The sequence below is a fragment of the Ambystoma mexicanum genome, chromosome 7p, assembly GCF_040938575.1.
Source record: "Ambystoma mexicanum isolate Mex_15411 chromosome 7p, UKY_AmexF1_1, whole genome shotgun sequence".
NCBI lineage: Eukaryota > Metazoa > Chordata > Amphibia > Caudata > Ambystomatidae > Ambystoma > Ambystoma mexicanum.
The window spans coordinates 856,343,877-856,361,992 of record NC_090939.1 but is presented as its reverse complement, the minus strand read 5'-3'; the positions used below and the strand labels follow the sequence as shown (position 1 = coordinate 856,361,992).

The 18,116-nt window shown below is 46.5% G+C and overlaps 1 protein-coding gene across 5 annotated transcripts in view; it reads left to right on the top strand.

Moving 5' to 3' along the window:
• DHRSX (dehydrogenase/reductase X-linked) overlaps nt 1–18,116 on the top strand; it is a 1,538,459-nt gene that overhangs the window by 836,991 nt on the left and 683,352 nt on the right. For 4 of the 5 annotated variants that reach the window (XM_069637025.1, XM_069637028.1, XM_069637027.1 and 1 more), the window contains one exon: nt 6,590–6,691. The exons of the other annotated variant lie outside the window; for it this stretch is intronic. In XM_069637025.1, coding sequence (XP_069493126.1) covers nt 6,590–6,691 — 102 coding nt within the window. The remainder of the gene's footprint in view (nt 1–6,589; nt 6,692–18,116) is intronic. 5 annotated transcript variants of the gene reach the window in all.

Below are 18,116 nucleotides of genomic sequence, written 5' to 3'. Positions count from 1 at the left end.
ACCATTGTCGATTGCATCTCAAAGTGCTCCGACTCTGTCTTGCCCAAAGGTGGCATTTGGGAAATTTATAAAAACACCCACGGGAACAAGAAAGCAGTGGCAACACACAAGAGGCATACATTTGGGAAAGCGTCACCAAAGATCAGGAAAGGATTACAACACACAATGCGCGCTCAATAAAACATTGACAACAACGTGTGCATACACCACTCTGCAAAATGGACTGTTCCTTCTACAACATCAAAAACGGAACCCCAATACCTTTACCTGACCTAGACAGCGAGAAATACCAAACTGTGCATGAAAGTAGGGGGGCATGAGTGGGGTGGTGATACACGCTATTTGATTGGACACCACCATTGGCTTGAGAAGGCAGCCCTAGAAGGAGTCACTTGACCACAAATTGGTCCTGTCAACGTGCTGCATTTGAAAATAATTATACTTTTAAATTTGGCGTGAGGAAGTTTGGACGTGGCTGCAATTTCAGCCACGTCCAAACGTCCCTCGCGCCAAATCGGCGGTGCCAGAAAGGCTCCCGCGCCGAAATGGGCATGCCGAACTAGCCGCTGCGGCCAACTGGCCGCGCCGAACTGTCCCGCAGCGAAATGGCCGCGCCGAAAGGGGGTGTACCGTCGGTATGATATGATATGATGAGTCATTTATAACATGCCTTTACACAAGTGTTTCTAGGTGCAACAAGACAAGGTAGGGAAGACAGACGGAGGACAAGACAAACGATTTTACTAGGCCTTGAGTCATTCAGATGGTGCAAGTGGGGGGGGGCGGGAGTGCCAAGCGAGGGAAGGGGAAGTGCAACAGGACAGTAGTGCTCCAAGTGAGAGCAGCCAGGGCAGCGCGGCTCTGGGTAAGTGCAAGGAGGCAGGGGTCTTGAGGGCTACAGATACAGCCCTTAAGTCCTCCGCAGGCCCAGGGACCATACAGATGTCCTCATAACAAGTCAGATTGAGATCAAAGCTCTAATAGGGCAACAACAATCAAAATAGGGCAACAACAATCCATTTGCTTCATATATTTTTGCCATCTCATGAATAGAGTTCCGCCCGCAGTACAAGCAAATACCACTTTGTTTAACCATATGGACCTACCTCTGGGTCATTTTTTAAAAATAGGTGTGCATTTCTTTCATTAAATGTTGTCACTTCATATTTTTGTGGGTTTGTTTCTAATCAGCGTGTACCATTGTGTGACTCATTTTGTGGCTTTTTAGCATTTGAAGTCAGTCATTTTGGATTTCTTTCAAAGGTGCGTTTGGCTTTTTCCTTCTAATTTAGCAGCACAAGAGCAGGGTCTCATGCCATGCCATGCCATGTGCTGAGCCTTTAAAGGAAAGCAGTCAGGTTAATTATCAGTGAAGAAACACCTAGTAGGAACCAGGTCTGAGAAGGAACCTGCCTACCCATAATCCTTTCGACTATATCTGCATACCCACAATGCTTTTTACTATATCTAAAGAACTGATATCTTTGCGCAATATCCGAACAGTCCCATTTGCATGCTCAGTTCATTCTCTTGGAAAAAATATCCCTTATGAAGTGTAAAACACATTTGGTTGCCACACGTCTCGGGAGGATACCTCAGGTGCAACGTGCTCGCCGTGGAACAACACAGTTTTGATCCCCGGGTACGCGCTTAGAAATCTCTGGGTATTAAGCGCGTTATAAATAACCAATCATTATAAAATTGCTGGTGAAGGGACTGTAATCTTGCAGGATTTGACATTAATTCTTCCATCACTGGAGTTGGACGAGCTGGGGCCGTTAACATTTGTCCTTTTGACAAATTTGTTATTTTACATTTGGGCTGCTCTATATTCATACAAGGTTTGGCGCTTCTGGCATTCTTTCCTAGGCTACCAGTATCCCGAAAATATCTGGACCTATTTGAGGGATCACCAAATTTGGTGACTCAATATATTTCAAGGTCTGCCTAAAGAGTTTGGAGGTGTATATGGAAACTTGGGGAGAGGCGTAAGTGCTTAGGGAGTCCATTTATTTCGCATACATGCATTCTCATATTCTGGTTGGGTAAGGATATTGGCCATTTGTAAAATAAGGGACTCCTCCTTTCCTTTCATCAAATTATGAGTTTCTTTCAATTTAGCATGGCATTCAGGGCGTTCTTTCTCATCTTCCCACTACTGCTTCCTCTTTGGATGTGTTCAGGGTCTTTGTTTGACAAAGCAATTACTGGTAAAGGTTCAATTGCAGTAATTGACAGGGCAATGGTACCTAGCTCGCCAAAGGGTCCTGATGGTGCTGGCACATGGGATAAACCGAGCCATGATACTCAAGACCTCGATTTGCGACAAATCTTTATTCAGTTGGTTCTCAAGCAAGGGTTCAAATGGGGGAATGCGAAAACAAGTTTGGAAAATCACAACTTAAATGCTAGATTGGGTCTTTTATCAAAACAGATGCAAGGCTTCTCCACCCAGACTCCCACCTTACTCAGGCCAAGCTTCTCTTATATCGTATTCTCGGACAACCTATCTTTGGTTTTTAAATTTGTCAGAATAGCACGCCTTCTAAATAGTAGGAAACAAATGAGTCTTTTTAAAAATTCCCCAAATGCAAAACATGATGTTATACAAAGGTTGTATCTTAAACAAAGAAAAGGTATTCGTCAGCCAACACAATGTTTTGTAAGTCTTTCTGAATCTCTGTCCAGTGTGACTCACAGTCTCTGGATTTCCTAGTGATGGTGTAATGGGTCAAGCTTTTTATCCGGACCCCTCAGGAAATTGCTTTACTGGTTTAGTACATGCATTCCCTATTGCTTGGTACCAGTGTTGGATGGTGGAGTGAAATTACCGCCAGGCCTTAGACCATCACATCTGGATGGAAGTGGGGGGGACTTTATAGGCGTGTGCCATGAGGTTGAATGAGCTGGCGGTAGAAGGGGATGTCTCTCAGTCCCTTGAAAAGCTAGCCTCTCTCGGGGTCCTATGCTGATAGCCTGTCTATCCACTCTGGCCTTCCTCCTTGTTGTCCCAATGTGAGCTTTTGCTAATGGGGTTTCTCTCTCTGTTCCTCCTCAGGGTGCCTGGCTAATCACCGTATCCTCTAGCAACTCATCACCACTTCACCACATGCTTTTCCTTCCCACACCTGCCTTGCACACTTCTTAAATTTAGGGTGCACACCTCCCTCTCTGTGCTGATCTTTCCTCTGGCATGTTCTTAATTCTTTCTCAGGTCTCTCCTACCATTCAACTTCTCCTGCTTTCTTCTAATCCATGGCTCCTCTCTTCACCTACTCCTTAGAGTTTACTATAACTTATCTTCTGTGACCTTCCCCCACCCCCTTCTCAGTTACTGCACCCTCTTCCAACCTCTCGTCTCTTCCCTTCGCCACCTCCTTTCTCAGAGTGTATGCATTCCTCTAATCTCTCTGCTCTTCCTTTACCACCTCTTCCTCAGCTCTTATATCTTCCTCCATCCTGTATTATACTTCTTCATTGCCGCCTCCTCCTCAGATTCTATGTCAGTCTGCAATGCCTCTGCTATTCCGTTCACCAACTCCTCCTGCTCCATCAGCCTCTCCTTTCTCTGACCTACACCAAACGTGTACCTTCACCAAAGTCCCACAAATCTGCTCCTTTTGGGCTTCCTTCTAAATGAGTCCCTGTCTCCGCCTCCTCGGTTGGGCTCCCCACGGGGGTCTGCACAGGTGCGTGATTTCCCATGTTAGTGCAGGATTGGCTGGTTATAAGTATACGCTTGCAGGGTTCAAAATTGCTGGGAGCTATTTAACTCCTGCTTGTATCACAGAAGAGCCTGATTAGCTTAAAACCAGAAATTGCCAGGAGCTACTTTTGGCTCACCATGCAAAGTGGTGCATTATGAACATGCAAATGTGACATTGACTTTGAATGTTTGAGAATGAAAAAAAAGAAGAATTAGGACACATCTGGTGATGGAGCAAACAGTGAAAGTGTGCAGCTCATGTGGAAGTTAGGTTTGCGGTGTCCTGGCACTCCCTCCTAGTGCCCCAGTGCCAGCTACTGCCTACATGGTGATGCCAGTTATCCGGGAGCTGGTTTTAGCCTCTGCTCATCGAATCTGAATTTGGGACTGCGGTTTGATTTCAGGTGTTCCTACTTGAGGAACACAGGTCTCTAGCGTCCTGATGGACCGAGACTGTAATAAGCTGGTTCGCCATGTTGGATGTTGCTACAGATGCCCGTAAACTCTGAAGTTCTGCGCTGAACAGGTGGGTCCAACATTTCTCCTGCAGCCAGCCCTCTGTGGAGCAGTTTCTAAATGTGGATGTTGGTAATTTTTTGGGATTCCAAATTTCTGAACAGACTGAGGAATGTTTTTCAGCTTTGGGGCCTTATTCACAGGGACACAGAAGCTTGTAATGCTAAGTGACCTAGCTAGCGTTCAGGCAACTTTGGCTATTTCTGAAAGGGTCAGATGTCTTGTAACTAATTTGGCGAGACCGTGCCTGACACAGGTTTTGAGGGGTGACCAAGGGATCATCCCCACACTACCATGGCCCCGGCATCATGGAGTGGATGGCTGTACCTATCCTCCATGACCACCTTTCCCAACACACCTGCGATTAGGCAGGGGACATAAGCATGGTCCAGTAAGTAAATGGGCCACAGAGTTTTCTTTCAGTGAGGTTGCCCAGTTAGCTAGCTCAAGTATTATTTTTTCAGCAAGGCTGTGCTTTTTTCTCCAGTCATCTGCTGAAACACAGAAACGTTTGTTCTGGTGATACTACACTCCACATCAAATGAGCCTCATTTACATTGACCTTGGCTGCTTCAAATGTTTTTGTTCTTTTTCCTAGCTAATGGTCTTATGCCTGTTTATCAAATGCTTAAACATGATGCGTTGTACAATGTAAACAGTGTAATATTTAGGTTGGATCCTTGGTCATAAGGGACATCTCAAAAGCCCTACGGTAGCCTTTGGACTAAAAATGGAATTAACATATCTCCCACATCAGAAGAGAAGTTCATTGGCTCCCTATCCAAGCTAACATTCTAATTAAGACGTTTACCACTGCACATAAATGTATTACCAATGATGCCCCATCTTACCTGAACAATTGAGTCACCCAAAAGAGGCCAACTAGGTCCTACGGTTCTGGATCTAGCACACACCTGAATGTCCTTAGGCTTAGGAGCTCTAGGGCTGGGCGCTCCAGCTTCCCAGTAGTTGCACCAAAGCTGTGCAACTCCCTTCCAATTCACATCAGAAATGAACCCTCGCATCAGCGCTTTAAGAGACTGATCAAAACATGGCTATTTGATAAATTCAATTAGGCTGTGTTCTATTCTGTCTCTAGATGGATTTGCTAGCTTGAACTGCTCAATTCAGTGCATGCAACATGTTTATGTAAATGTTTGTCTGTGATGTAACTTAACCTGCAACTAGCTAAGTATCCAAGTAACCAACGCTGTGAAACCTTTGGCTTGGGGCATGTAACAAATGCAATAAATAAATAAAAATAAAATAAATCCCAAGTTGCTATGGGACTCATTACAGGTACGTCAGTGTGGTAACGGAGCAGTGACTTTGTTAACGGCGCATTTCCGCACCGCCAAACTAAAAGTTAGGCAGTGCAGTGGAGGATTCACCTCCAGCAAAAAGATGGCGATAAATCCACCACTTTACTGCTGACATTGGCAAACTCGGCGAAATTACCACCGTCGGTAATTCTGCCGAAATCCTCATGAAGTCCTATGGACCCGAATGTGTACTAAAACCGTCAAGCACCACTTGCAATCCGGTGGTAATTGCACCGGACCAACTGGCGATAACGGTAAATCCGTTTGGTGGTAATTTGGCAGATTAACACCAAAATACCACCAAACTTGTAATGAGGCCCATATTCCATAAATCCATTATCCTTGCATGGCTAAATATCGCACAGAAATGGGACGAGCACGGCCAGCCCATGGGAGTAAAGAACCTTATGCACAGCTGCTTCTGTGAGAATACAATCAGAGAGAGTTAAGGTCGCCATCACCTGATTGACAAATGATGGCGATGGCGCGCACACATGAATTACTTGAATCAGAAATGGAATGTTAGGATGTAACTCCTTCTGCATGTTTTCGTTTTCTGCTCTCTGTAGGTGCACAGTCCATACGAGTTTTTATTTTGACTTTGTATGTTCCTCAGCTTTGTTTTTCTGTGTCTGTGGTTTGTTTTGTATGTTATGCCATAGACTATGAATGTAAGGATGAAGTGAGAACGATGACGTCTCATTTATGCATAGAAAAGAATGTGGGTGGTGCGTTGGCGGGTGGCATTACAGGTAATGTATGTACCCGCCTGTGTCGCCTATGCTTCCCAGGTGTCTTCCCTATCCATGCTCTGCACTTCTGATGAATGCGGACAGTGCAGAGGATGGCAAAGGATATCCGGGCACAGCGGGGGGGGGGGGGCATTTCCCCTCTGCCTTCCAAGGGGCACGGGCAGCTTTCATTTTACCCAGAAACCCTCCATGCAGCACATCCTTGTTGTTCATTGTTTCCTGCCTGCAATTCAATTCTGTAGCTCTCCGAGCGCAATCTTTACGGGGGTAACACTGCGTCTTTTGTGTTGCAGTGGAGTTTTTGTATTGTGATTTGGCCTGCATGAAGTCCATCCACCAGTGTGTGCAACGGTTCAAAGAAAAGAATTCGCCGCTCCACGTGCTGATCAACAACGGTGAGGCTTCAGTTTCTTCACTGATGGCCATTGATATACTCATATTATATGCTCATTGCACATGCATCAAACGAACCATTCATGTGTTTGTTCTCCATCCATCTTCTACATAGTATATTATTGTGCTGTTTATTTATTAATCACGAGATTTGTTCCAAATAATTAAATGTCTAATTAGCACTGAGTGGGTCCAGCAGCTGATCAGATTACTCAAACCTTGTGCTTTATCTAAAGAGCCAAGTTTCTGTTCTGAGCAAAATGAAATCTGTTCACGCCCACCCTCAGTCATCCGCCTGCCCCGCCTTCCTCAGCTCCCACCACACAGCCTCAGCCCCGGCCCTCCCCAGCACAGCTTGTCACGCGCATGCATCCTCTCGGGACCTCTTTATGATATGAGAATCACCAGCTCTGGAAGGGAAGGAGCACTGCCCCTTTAAGTAAAGTCTTATCTGATGCTTGGTGCGTTTCCCAGAGAAAGAGCCAAACAATGCACGGATTAAGTGGAGGCGATGTGGGAGCTACTTAGCTCCTACCTGTAGCCTGGAGGAGCCTTGTTGGTTTGACACCATCAGCTACCAGGAGCTACTTTTGGCTCCTGGAGCCAACTGATTCTGATCAAACGTACCTAGGTGGCATTGACTTTGTGCATTTGTGAGGATGTATAAATGAGCACTGAGACACTTCTGTATAACATGCATAGAATAAAAGGCCATAGATAATGGACCAAAATGTTAAGTTTGCATCTTATGTGGAAGTTAGATTTTTGGAACGCTGCATACTAGCTCCTCGTTCGCCAGTGGTAGTTCCTGCTCACGGGTTAGTGCTGGTACCTAGGAGCTGCTTTTAGCTCCTGCTTATTGTAATTGTTTATTTATTGAGTGCTTATACACAAGTGAAGTGCTTCAAGGCGGGGCGGAAATAGGGGAATATAAAGTCATTCTTAGGCCTTGAACTTTCCGAATGATCTTGCAAAAATGACTAGCAAGCTTGGCCTGACAGCCTTACTACAAGTGCAGGTGTAAGACAAAAGGGAAGGTGCGAAAGGGGAGGAGACGGAGAAGAACCTACACTCCTTAAGCTACTGTTCTCAGCCAATGACGGTTCAATAGTGCAAGTGTGTGACAGATGGTAAGGCGATAAGGGGGGAGGAGAGGAGAAGGACACACAGAAACAGAAAAACTACTGTACTAAGCCTGGCAGACCAGGCCCATTGCATTCTAGGTAACGTAAGTGCCGGACATGGAATGAAAGGGAGGGGGATGAGCCCAGTCATAGGCCCTGGGTTAAGTGCCGAGAGGTTACCATTCTCAAGGAATGAGTAAAGAAGTGCAGAAGTGGTGGAGGAGTGCAGGGGCCTAAGGGCAAGTGCGAGGACTTGCGGGGGAGCCTGAGAGCTGTGTGGCTCTGGAGGTGCGGCAGGCGACCAGTCAGCAAACAGAGCTGAGTTAGGGAGGAGGCTAGTAGACAAGAATAGAGAGGGGGTTAGCAAGGGAGAGGGAGAGAGAAGGAGAAAGAGAAGAGGAAGGTCTTGAGGAGTTTCCAGAACTTAAGATGATCTGGTTCAAGATGGAGAGAGGGAGGGAGGCTGTTCCAGAGGAAAGCACCTGCAGAGGAAAGAAATCTACCCCAAAATCTCTGTTTAGAAAATTGGCTCACCTGGAGAGAGTTGGAGGAGGCCGAGCGGAGGCCTCTAGAAGGAGAGTATTTAGGGAGAGAGAGTTGTAGAGAGTGCGTGCCCCGGCCCCAGAAAGCCTTGTGGACTGTGCAGAGGGTCTTTAACTTGATCCTTGCAGCCACGGGGAGCAAGTGGAGGGATTTCAGTGCCAGTGAGAGATGTGGTCCCTGGGCTTGAGGCCAAGGATAAGTCTTTTGGTTCTGTTATGGATGAGTTGCAGAGGTCGGAGAGGGGAAGTAAGAAGATGGAGAAAGAGACTGTTGCAATAGTCCAGTCTAGAACGGCCTCTCACTTTTTCCCATTCCCCTCTTCCCCACCCATGCTTTGAAACAATGGGCCTCATTACGGGTACGGCAGTAACCGTGCCGGTGCTACCAGCGGGTTGCCGCCGGACCCGTAAATATTTACCGGTGCCTGACTTCCCGGTACCACTGTGAGATTACAACCCCGGCAGCCCGGAAAGTCAGGAGCTGGTAAATTGTAAATCCCCATTCCCATAGAGTCCCACTGGACTGTATGGGAGTGGGGACACGGAAGCACCGGCACCGTTGCTAACTGCGCCGGTGCTTCCTTAACCGGTCTGCCTACCATGGCTGCTGTGCCTGGCAGGGTCAGAGCTGGCGGCACGGCGGCTCCCGCAGGCAGACCTGTAATATGCCGGTCTGGAAACAAGGGTTCTGGTAAGGTTACCGGCACCCTTTTTTCCAGACCGGCAGGGTCATAATGAGGCCCAATGTCTTATTAGAATGTAGCACATTACAAAATAACAACTATATAAGGTAATTTGTGCTATCTGTGTTTTTGCCTTGATGATGTTTCAGTGACTTCTTGCATTCTCGTGTGACTGCTGTCTGCTGCTCAGGATACCTTATCATACACACCAACATTATCCATTCTATCCAGGAGAGACTTGCCCAGTCCTGGTTTTAACTTGGCATTCTGGGGCTTGAAGTCCTGCAATTCCCCATTATATAAACGGGGACTACAGAGCTTCTTAAGTCTTCTCTGTACAGCTGCTTTATGCAGTGCACACAGGCAGATGCACAGCAGGAGGTCCCCTGGCTCTGGGCTTTCTGGGCTTGCTGATGTAGATTGTGCAAAACGACATGCCTTTTCAAACATTTTTAATTCACTAGTTGAGAGCTTGCACACAATTCTGTATTTTGTTTTTAAAACGACCACCGTTTACATCTGGTGATGAGTGGCCTTATTATTTTTTTTTTTTTATTGTTTAATCACTTCGGATTTTTTACAAAACAGGGAATAGTTAACTGATGTTTCTCTTTAAATAGTTTCAATATTTAGTTACTGGCTCCAGGTAGGTGCCGGAACTCGAAGCAGGAGAAGGCAAATGGCTGGTAGTGACTGGTAGTGACGCGTCTGGTGTCTTGACGAACAGGTCCAGTGCGTCAGACGGAGTTGCGTACAGGACGATCTTGCTTGTATCTATCTTTTGTTTAGGAGGTCGACAGATTAGCAGCTGACTGCTGAGCTTCTGCGGAACACTTTAAATTAATGATGTGTTGCATGATATTTACGGTAGCCAGGGCCCAGCCCGGTTTGTCACCTGCAATCAACTTGTTCCAACAGTTTACCTCGTCGGTCGCTGAGAAATCGGAGATACAGTTCTTCAAGTAGGTACAACGGATTTCTCGAGTCTTAGGGCAGTTCAGCAGGAGATGACGGATCGTTTCTTTTTCGTTCGGGGATTTACAGTGACGACATTGGCTTGTATTTGAGCGACCTCTTATTGCCAAGATCTCGTTTGTCTCCAAGAGGTTTAGTCTAATTCTCAGAAAATAAAGACGAGCTGTTCTGCTTGGAAAAAGTTTTAGGTATGGTTGCAATATGTCCTGTTTTTTGAAGAAAGGCGGGAGGTGACTGGTGAGTTTGTATTTGTTTGCTGTTTCTATAGTTTGAATCCAGTCCCACTCTTTGATTTTTTTTGAGGTTTTTACTGGATTGGTTATCAGCTCTTCCTTACAACTTTCCGCTGTGTGGAGGAGGGCCAGCATGTTAGATTCCCATTTCAACAGTGAGTTACATGATTTCATTTCCAGTTCCTGATTTATCAGGCGATAAGCGTATGGAGTCCCTGGCGTGATACATTTCCTGTATAGTAGAACACTGTTCAGCGCCACCGAGGTTCCCAAGGATAGCAACCCAAGTTCTCTTCTGAGCGGGGCTAACGGGGTCGATTTCGGGAGATCCAAGATTTTCCTCCAGAATAGGGCTTCCAATTTAGGCCACAGTTCTGCCGGTAAGTTAGGCATAGCGTCTGTGCCGTAGGTTACTGTGGGAATGACCTTCTTTTTGTAGAAGTCCCTTACAGGGATTAAGGAATAACGGCCAAACTTACGATCAATTGCCTTTCCCTGGATCGCGAGGTTCTTGACTTTATCGATAAGGGATTCTTGCATTGATTTGTCGTTCGCAGAGCTGTCTAGTGTGACTCCTAGATACTTAAATCTATTCACCGTTTCAATTTGAATGGAACCGAGGCAGAAGTTGGACTTTTCTGCTTTCCTTGAAGTTTTTTGGAGCCTCATTGTTTTGGTTTTGGACACGTTAATTTCCAAGTTGTTTTCTTCCATATACCTTTGAAGGTTATTTAGTTGTCGTTGGAGACCTATAGGAGTCTGGTCCAATAGGATCAGGTCGTCGGCGTAAAATAAGCGGCTGATCAGGGTTCCTCTCAATTTCGGTGGAAAGGAACGAATTAATTTTTCGGAGGCTTGAAAGTCCCCCAGATAAGTCCAGAACAGTGCTGGGGCGAGTGGACAGCCTTGCTTCACGCCTCTCGATGTTTTTATCTCCTCCGACAGGAACCCTTGTTGGTTTAGCCTTACTCTCATTGAAGTATTTGAGTATAAGGCTTTGATCGGATTCAAAATCTCCGGTGGACATTTCCAGTTAGTTAATTTCTGCCATAATCTAGTACGATTCACTTTGTCGAAGGCCTGAGTTAGATCAATGAACGTGATGTATAAATCTGATTTGCCTTCGATGATCTTATTTTTCAGTATGTTCAATATCATAATGTTCGCGTTCGTACCAAGGTTCTTCTTGAATCCTGTTTGAAGATTATCTTGACAAGGGGCATTGATTGCCCATCTGAGGAAATGTTGCAGGAGGAGGGACCCAAATAGTTTCCCTATTGAGTCCAAAAGAGCTATTGGTCGGAAGTTGGATGGATCGGCTCTATTACCCTTTTTGTAGATGGGGACTATGTTCGCGCAGGTCCATGATGGCGGAATTGATCTGGAAGTTGCGCAACGCGCAAAAATTATACTCAGGAGATGAGACCACGCTTCCGGGTGGGTTTTAAGATCAACATTTGTAATCCCGTCTGGGCCAGGGGCGCGGGATGGTTTTAATTTCTTTATCTGTGCCAGAATCTCATCCCGGTCGGTGATGTTGATCCATGCAGCGGTAGTTTCGGGTGTTTTATTCTCAGTAGGTGTTAATTCTTTGAATAAATTTTCAAAGTGGGCCTCCCAAACTGCAGCCGCAATTCCGTTTAATTGGTCGGGAGGGGCTCCTGGCGTAGCCGAGTGGATGAGGGTCCAAAAATCTCTGGCATGGTTGCCATTTATTGCCCTGAGGATATTTTCCGCGTCTTGCTGGAACAGGTTATGTCGATAACTTCTCAGCCAATTTTTATAGGTTTTTTCAGCTATTAGGCCAGCTGCGGGTTGGTTTAGTGTCAGGGCGAGTCTTTTAGATCTCCTTAGTTCCCTCTTTTTTTCCTGAATAAGTTTGTCGAATGTGTGCCTCCTCTGAGAATGATTTTCTCTTTTCCTTCCACATGGGATTCTAAAGGCTGCCAATAATGGAGTGTAATCAGCCGGTGGCTTTTGATTTTGTGCAGTAAGAGCTTTATACGTTGATGTTAACGAGTTTATTGCTTTTTCCGTCAATTTCAATCTTGTGCCTTGCGATGTTAGGTCGATGTTATTTGGCATCATGCTCTTGTTTGACGCCACTGAGATCCAGGTAGTTTCAAGGAGGTTGTGGTCACTCTCCTCTGTTTTTTTCACATCGAAGGCAGTTACCAGGTTTAGTAGTGGCCGCGAGACAAAGATATGGTCTATTGTAGATTTGGAGTTGGCTCTTTCCCAAGTTGGGAGTCTCTTTAAATCGAGAAAAGCGTGATCAAGGTTTAGGAAAGATCTAGATTCCATTAGTTCTAGCCATTTAGATGCCCTTTGGTCGGTGGCTGGGACTTTCCGTTTGGCACAAGAAGAGTTGTCAGGGTTGTGACATTTAATATTGAGATCCCCACATATAAGTATGTGGTCGATTTTTTGATTTAAGTGGATCCAGTCGATGTTTCTTTCCATTTCTTTAATAAATTTCAAGGTGTTAGTCGTGGCCGGGTTCCAGTATGTAGTGATGATAACCATCGACCTTGAATAGCCAGCGGAGTTCTCTGTGGCAGATGACCAATTTAGCTTTATCATTAACATATCTTGGGTCTCTTTCAATTTTTCTATGTTCGTGAGACCACGATCGTTTCGGATTGCGATCAATAGGCCGGCTGTTGGTCTACCGGTTAATCCTTTTTTCGCTGCTGCTATGTTGGTCACAAACCCATCAATGATCGGAGGATGAAGTAGCCACGTCTCTTGGAGGCAAATGATGTCGTATTCATACCAGTTGATGGCGCTTGGGGTGGTTAAGTGGTAAAAGCCTCTGGTGTTCCATGAACAAAGTTTTATTCGGTCGTGAATCTGAGTCTGATGGTTGTTGACCGTGTCGCTGTAGATATGATTCGTTGGTGGCTATTTTTGGCGCTGGGACTTCAAGGCCTTAGGCAGCCATGACCACATAGTCTCAAGGGTAGAGGCTGTCTTGGGTTTTACCACGTTTGCGTAGGTCTCGTTTTGAACCTTCCTTTGGGTTTTCCTTAAATCTGTTGATTGCCGTTCTTCTTGAGTGGTTATTTGCAATGCCGGGGCGTTCTGAACAGTTGAATATAGTACATCTTTGCGTCTTCCGATGACTTTAGTGCTTTTTGACGAATCATGCTGCTGTTTGGGGGCGTGCTTTATGTCAGTTTTTCCCTTTGGGCGAATCGTGGTAGGTTCATGTATTTCATTTTTACGAGTTTTTATTTCCCTTGTAGATTCTCTTAAATCATACCCCATGATTTGCAGGTCTTCGACTGCTGCTCTTATTATTTTGTTAGTAGCAGAGGATGAGATATAGAGGTGGGAAATTGCCTTGTGGTCCCTATGGCTCGGATCGACTATCTGGATGTCCTCAGATTTCAGCGCACATAGTTTGGGGATGTAGCTGAAAAGATCAAGGATTGATCTTCTATTTAGGATTTCTTTGTCTTGGTTTTCTTGAGTTTGCTCAAGCTTCAGAATCCATCTAGTATGAGGATCTTTTTGCGATAAGGCTCTAGGTGTATTTCTCGTTGTCATGGGTCTGTTGTAAGGTCTGTGTGGACGAGATGGTCGTTGTCCGACTTCGAAAGGAACATGGTTAAGTTCATCGTGGTGATGATTTCGTCTCATCTGGCGATGAGAGCGCGATCGTTCTTCACGCTTTCGGGGTGGCGATGTTTTCTTTTTGTCGCGATGGACGCGGGAAGCATAATGTTTCCTGTCGTCATCTTGTTTCCTGGTGATGGTCCTTCTAATATTCTTCAAGGTTGAGGATGAAGGCTCAAGTCCTGCGTCTTCTACATTCGGTCTGGTTTGTTGTTGAGCAAGTGGCGTGGCTTTGTCGAACCTGAGGTTTTCTTTCGTTGAAGGAGGTGTCGAATACTCTGTAAGATGTTGTGTAATGTTCATCAGCTCTTCGTGAATTAAGAACTCTTGGACCCCTCTTGGTGAGGGGTTAGGTGGATCGTTTTCTTCCAGAGGTGGTCTTTGAATGACTTTCGGTGTAAGCTGTGGGGTTGGTTGGGTTGCTAACCGTTTTATCAATGGTGGTAATTTAGTCTTAGAAGGAGCTTGGTTTTGAGTTGTTGATTCAGGGTTTGAAATACTCGTAAGTTTTGTTGTACTTTCAAAGTGATCTTTTATGGTTTTGCCAGCCGTTGGTTGCGAGCCGGAGCACGTTGTTAAGTCAATAAATGCTACCGTTTGAGTGGCTTTTGTTTCACCTGATGTATGGATAGGCGGCATGCACACTTCTTTTTCGGTATTGTTTCCTTTAGAAATTGGTGATGAAAGATGTTGTGGTTCCAGAAAATCGCCCTGCTTCCGTTTCTGCTCTCGAGCCATTATGTAACCTTCTAAAAAGGTCAATTTAGTTGACATAGTCGCCTGTATTGATATTTGATCCTTCAAGTTTTCACTGATAGTCTCGTAGAGTTTGGTGAATGGGGCGAGAGCGATTGTCAGTGCCGACATCAAAGTACACATGTCTAGTTTTTTTGGTGGAGGATCGTTTGAAATTGTTGGGCTTTGTGGAGGGGGACTACTGCTCCGTGTGGTCGAGGGGTTTATAGATGACATTCCTGAGTTTGATCTTCTGGGGAGGTGATCTAGTGAGTATCTTCTATAGTGGTTATAAGTGTCTAAGTTGGAGAAAAAGGTGTCCAAGGGCCTTTCAGGCAGTAAGTTGACTTTGTGCGATGAAGGAGGCTTTTTCGTCAGCGAGTGATCAGGGGGGGAGTTGATTGTTCTGATGCGTTCATCTCTCCCCGAGGGAGGGGGCTTACTCACTGAGTCTTTCCCTAGTGGTTGTTCCTCGACGTGACCGTTCAAGTCTTCTTTTTCTAAAATTTCTTTTGGAGAGGGGAGCAGGGTCAATGAAGTTTTGGCTAACGTGGGTGGAATTTGGTTAGCCATAGAATCATTTGAAAATGACTCGTTGGAAGCTCCATCCTGCTGCGAAGTGGCCGGGTGTGTTGAGTTTCTCTCTTTGGAGCACGGTGGATCGCTGTTAACCTCGGTTAGCACCAGTACAGCCTCGGTGGTGTCAGAGCCGTTTGACCGCCATTGTGCTAATGGCGTTGTTGTGGCAGCTTCATTCGTTGAGGCCCGCATGTTTGGGGGAAGTTCAACAGATTGGTCATTTTCTTTGGTTGGAGATAGCATGCGGTCGTCTACTGCTGCTGGTTGTCGCAAAAGAGGGATGTTAGATAAGGGATTCAATCTACGTTGTTTGTTAGGAGGGGAGCTTTCAGAGGTCACTGCCAGTATTTCCTCATCGGTCAACTCTTGCCTTAGACCTTGAAAAGCCGTTGAATGTTTGCGGAAGAAATCCGTCAAAAGTTTTAACGGTTGTTGATGTTGTTTTGGTCCCTTTTTCGAATTTTTTATAGGGTTTAAGTTACCGTTCTTGTTTGCATTATCGAGATGGTCATTAAGATCTGGCTTTGTTGGTGAAGTGGCAGTCTTTTTTTTTTCTGGTTCTTTTTTTTTTTTCCTGTGTTTTTTTATTATAGTTTTTTTTTTTTATTAGGGGGGGAACACCGGTGAGTCGTGGTCTTTTTTTCTGGTTTACAGGAGTAAAATCTTCTTCCCCCACCGGTTCTTCGACCACCGTCGATAGAGATGATGCGAGGTCCACGTTGGGCCGGGTCTGCATGTCTTCCTCTTCGCTGGCTGCGTTCCCCACCCCCTGGTGGATCTGGGCCTGCACCGTCAACACGGATGGGGGCGGAGTTTGCAGCGAAACGAACGCCTGGGCGGCCGATAGTCGGGCGGGCTCGAGCCCCATCTGGGCCGCTGATACGGGCCTCAGAGCACCGTCTGGAGCTGCCCTCTCCTCCGCCGCCCTAAGCGGAGGGCACGTCCGCCGCCTCGCCTCCTCCTCAGCGCCCGCGTCGACCTCCGACCGGCCATTCCGGGATCTCAACGCCGCGTCTCCTCCGAGAGGTGGCGGAGCGCCGGTCAAGGCCGAGGAGAGACGCGGGTGGAGGGAGAGAGCCGAGTCCTCCGGGCGCTGACATACATTCGGTGGATCGACTACAGGTCCTTCTGCCTCCGCCCCGACCCACTGGGGAGACCCCCTGGGCGAAGACGGCCGTACACTGCTAGGTAAGACCGGTGACCTCAAAGCCTGGCGTGGTAGAGAATAATGGGTCGTTGATGCAGGCGCTATGATGTTAATCCTTTTTAAAGGGTTTTTCTGCGTTGAATCTTGAGAGGCATCGTCCTGTGGCAAGCTTGTGTCGAGGGGGGGGGTTTGGCATAGCTGTAGTTGTGTTTTTTTTGGCAATGGCACTTACGCTAGCACTTCTCAAGCGTCTGCCCGTGTCCTCTTCTGATTCTGATTGTGCCGGCGGTAGAGTAAGCGTCTTTGCCGGCTTGCCTAGCATGACTGCAAGACTGCCACTCTCCGCCACTCCGCGTCCGCTCCGCGGAGGTAGTAAGTTTTTTAAAGGTACTGTAGAAAGACTGGATCCGCACTGAAGAAAGACTGGAATGTAGTAGGGGAGGCAGACCAAGACTGCCACTCTCCGCCACTCCGCGTCCGCTCCGCGGAGGTAGTACGTTTTTTAAAGGTACTGTAGAAAGACTGGATCCGCACTGAAGAAAGACTGGAATGTAGTAGGGGAGGCAGACCAAGACTGCCACTCTCCGCCACTCCGCGTGTGTGAGTGGCCTTAAGACTTTGGCTAGTAGCATAACTTTTGAGTTGTTGTACCTTGCTCTAGAAAATTACATCACAGCGCAGCTGGGAGTTCGGCTTCATCAATGCAAACATTAAAGTCCCCAGAAATATGAAGGAGAGGATCTGTGCAATGCTATCCCAGAAAGAGTAAGCAAAAGGAGCATTGAGACCAGAGATCTGTACACCAACCTAAATGCATGTTAGAATGTAATTCATTCATCTGTATAACACGCTCAACACTGGAGACCAGTCTCTAAGCATGGATCCCAACCTGTGGAACCTGTGTTGGTTTGGAATGGAACCTGTGTTGCTTTGGAGTGGAACCTGTGTTGCTTTGGAATGGAACCTGTGTTGCTTTGCGTTGTCTTGCTTCCAAGACAAATGAGTTTCCCCTGAGCTATCCTCCCGGCCCTTAGGTCTTGAAAGACAATGGCCCTCATTACGACCCAGGCGTTAAGGGGTTAACGGCGCCGTAAAAAGGTTGCAGCGCCGTTAACCCCTTTACGCCTTACTACAAGGTCCCTTTGCGGCTCCCGACCTTAACGGCTGGTCTGTACGAGCCGTTAAGGTAGGGACCCGCAAAGGGACCTTGAAGGTAATTACGGTACCGCAATTTGTGGTACCGTAATTACCGCCATCCCCTTTCCCATTGAGCCCTAAGGGGCAAAAATGAGAATGAGGAAGGGCCAATGGTAAATGGGGAATTACTGCCCCGCCAACCTTGGAATGGGGTGGTATTTCCCCATTTCACCATGACGGAATCAGTAAGTTACCGGCGTTAACCATGGCGTTAATAGCGCCATTGGTTAATGCCGGGGCTGTAATGAGGGCCAATGTAAGTGACCGCCCCACAAACTATGCCAGGGTATCCCTTTGATGCTGATGGGTGACTTGCAGATAGCTGCTACTTGCACCTGCACACCTTGATTGTCATTTGATAGCTGAGATTTTGTCATTCAGAGGTACCATTTCTGTATTTGCTGGGAGCAGTGTATGGTTACTCAGTACTGGACACCAAAACAATAAGTCACAATTACACTGCCTTATGATCCCTAGGTTCAAGCTTCTGAAAGCAGGGGGCAGTAGTTTTCCTTTTTTAGCAGCTAAAAGGTGGAACACATTGCCTGTAGCCCCCAGAGCAGAAGCATTTTACCTGAACTTCAGGAATTA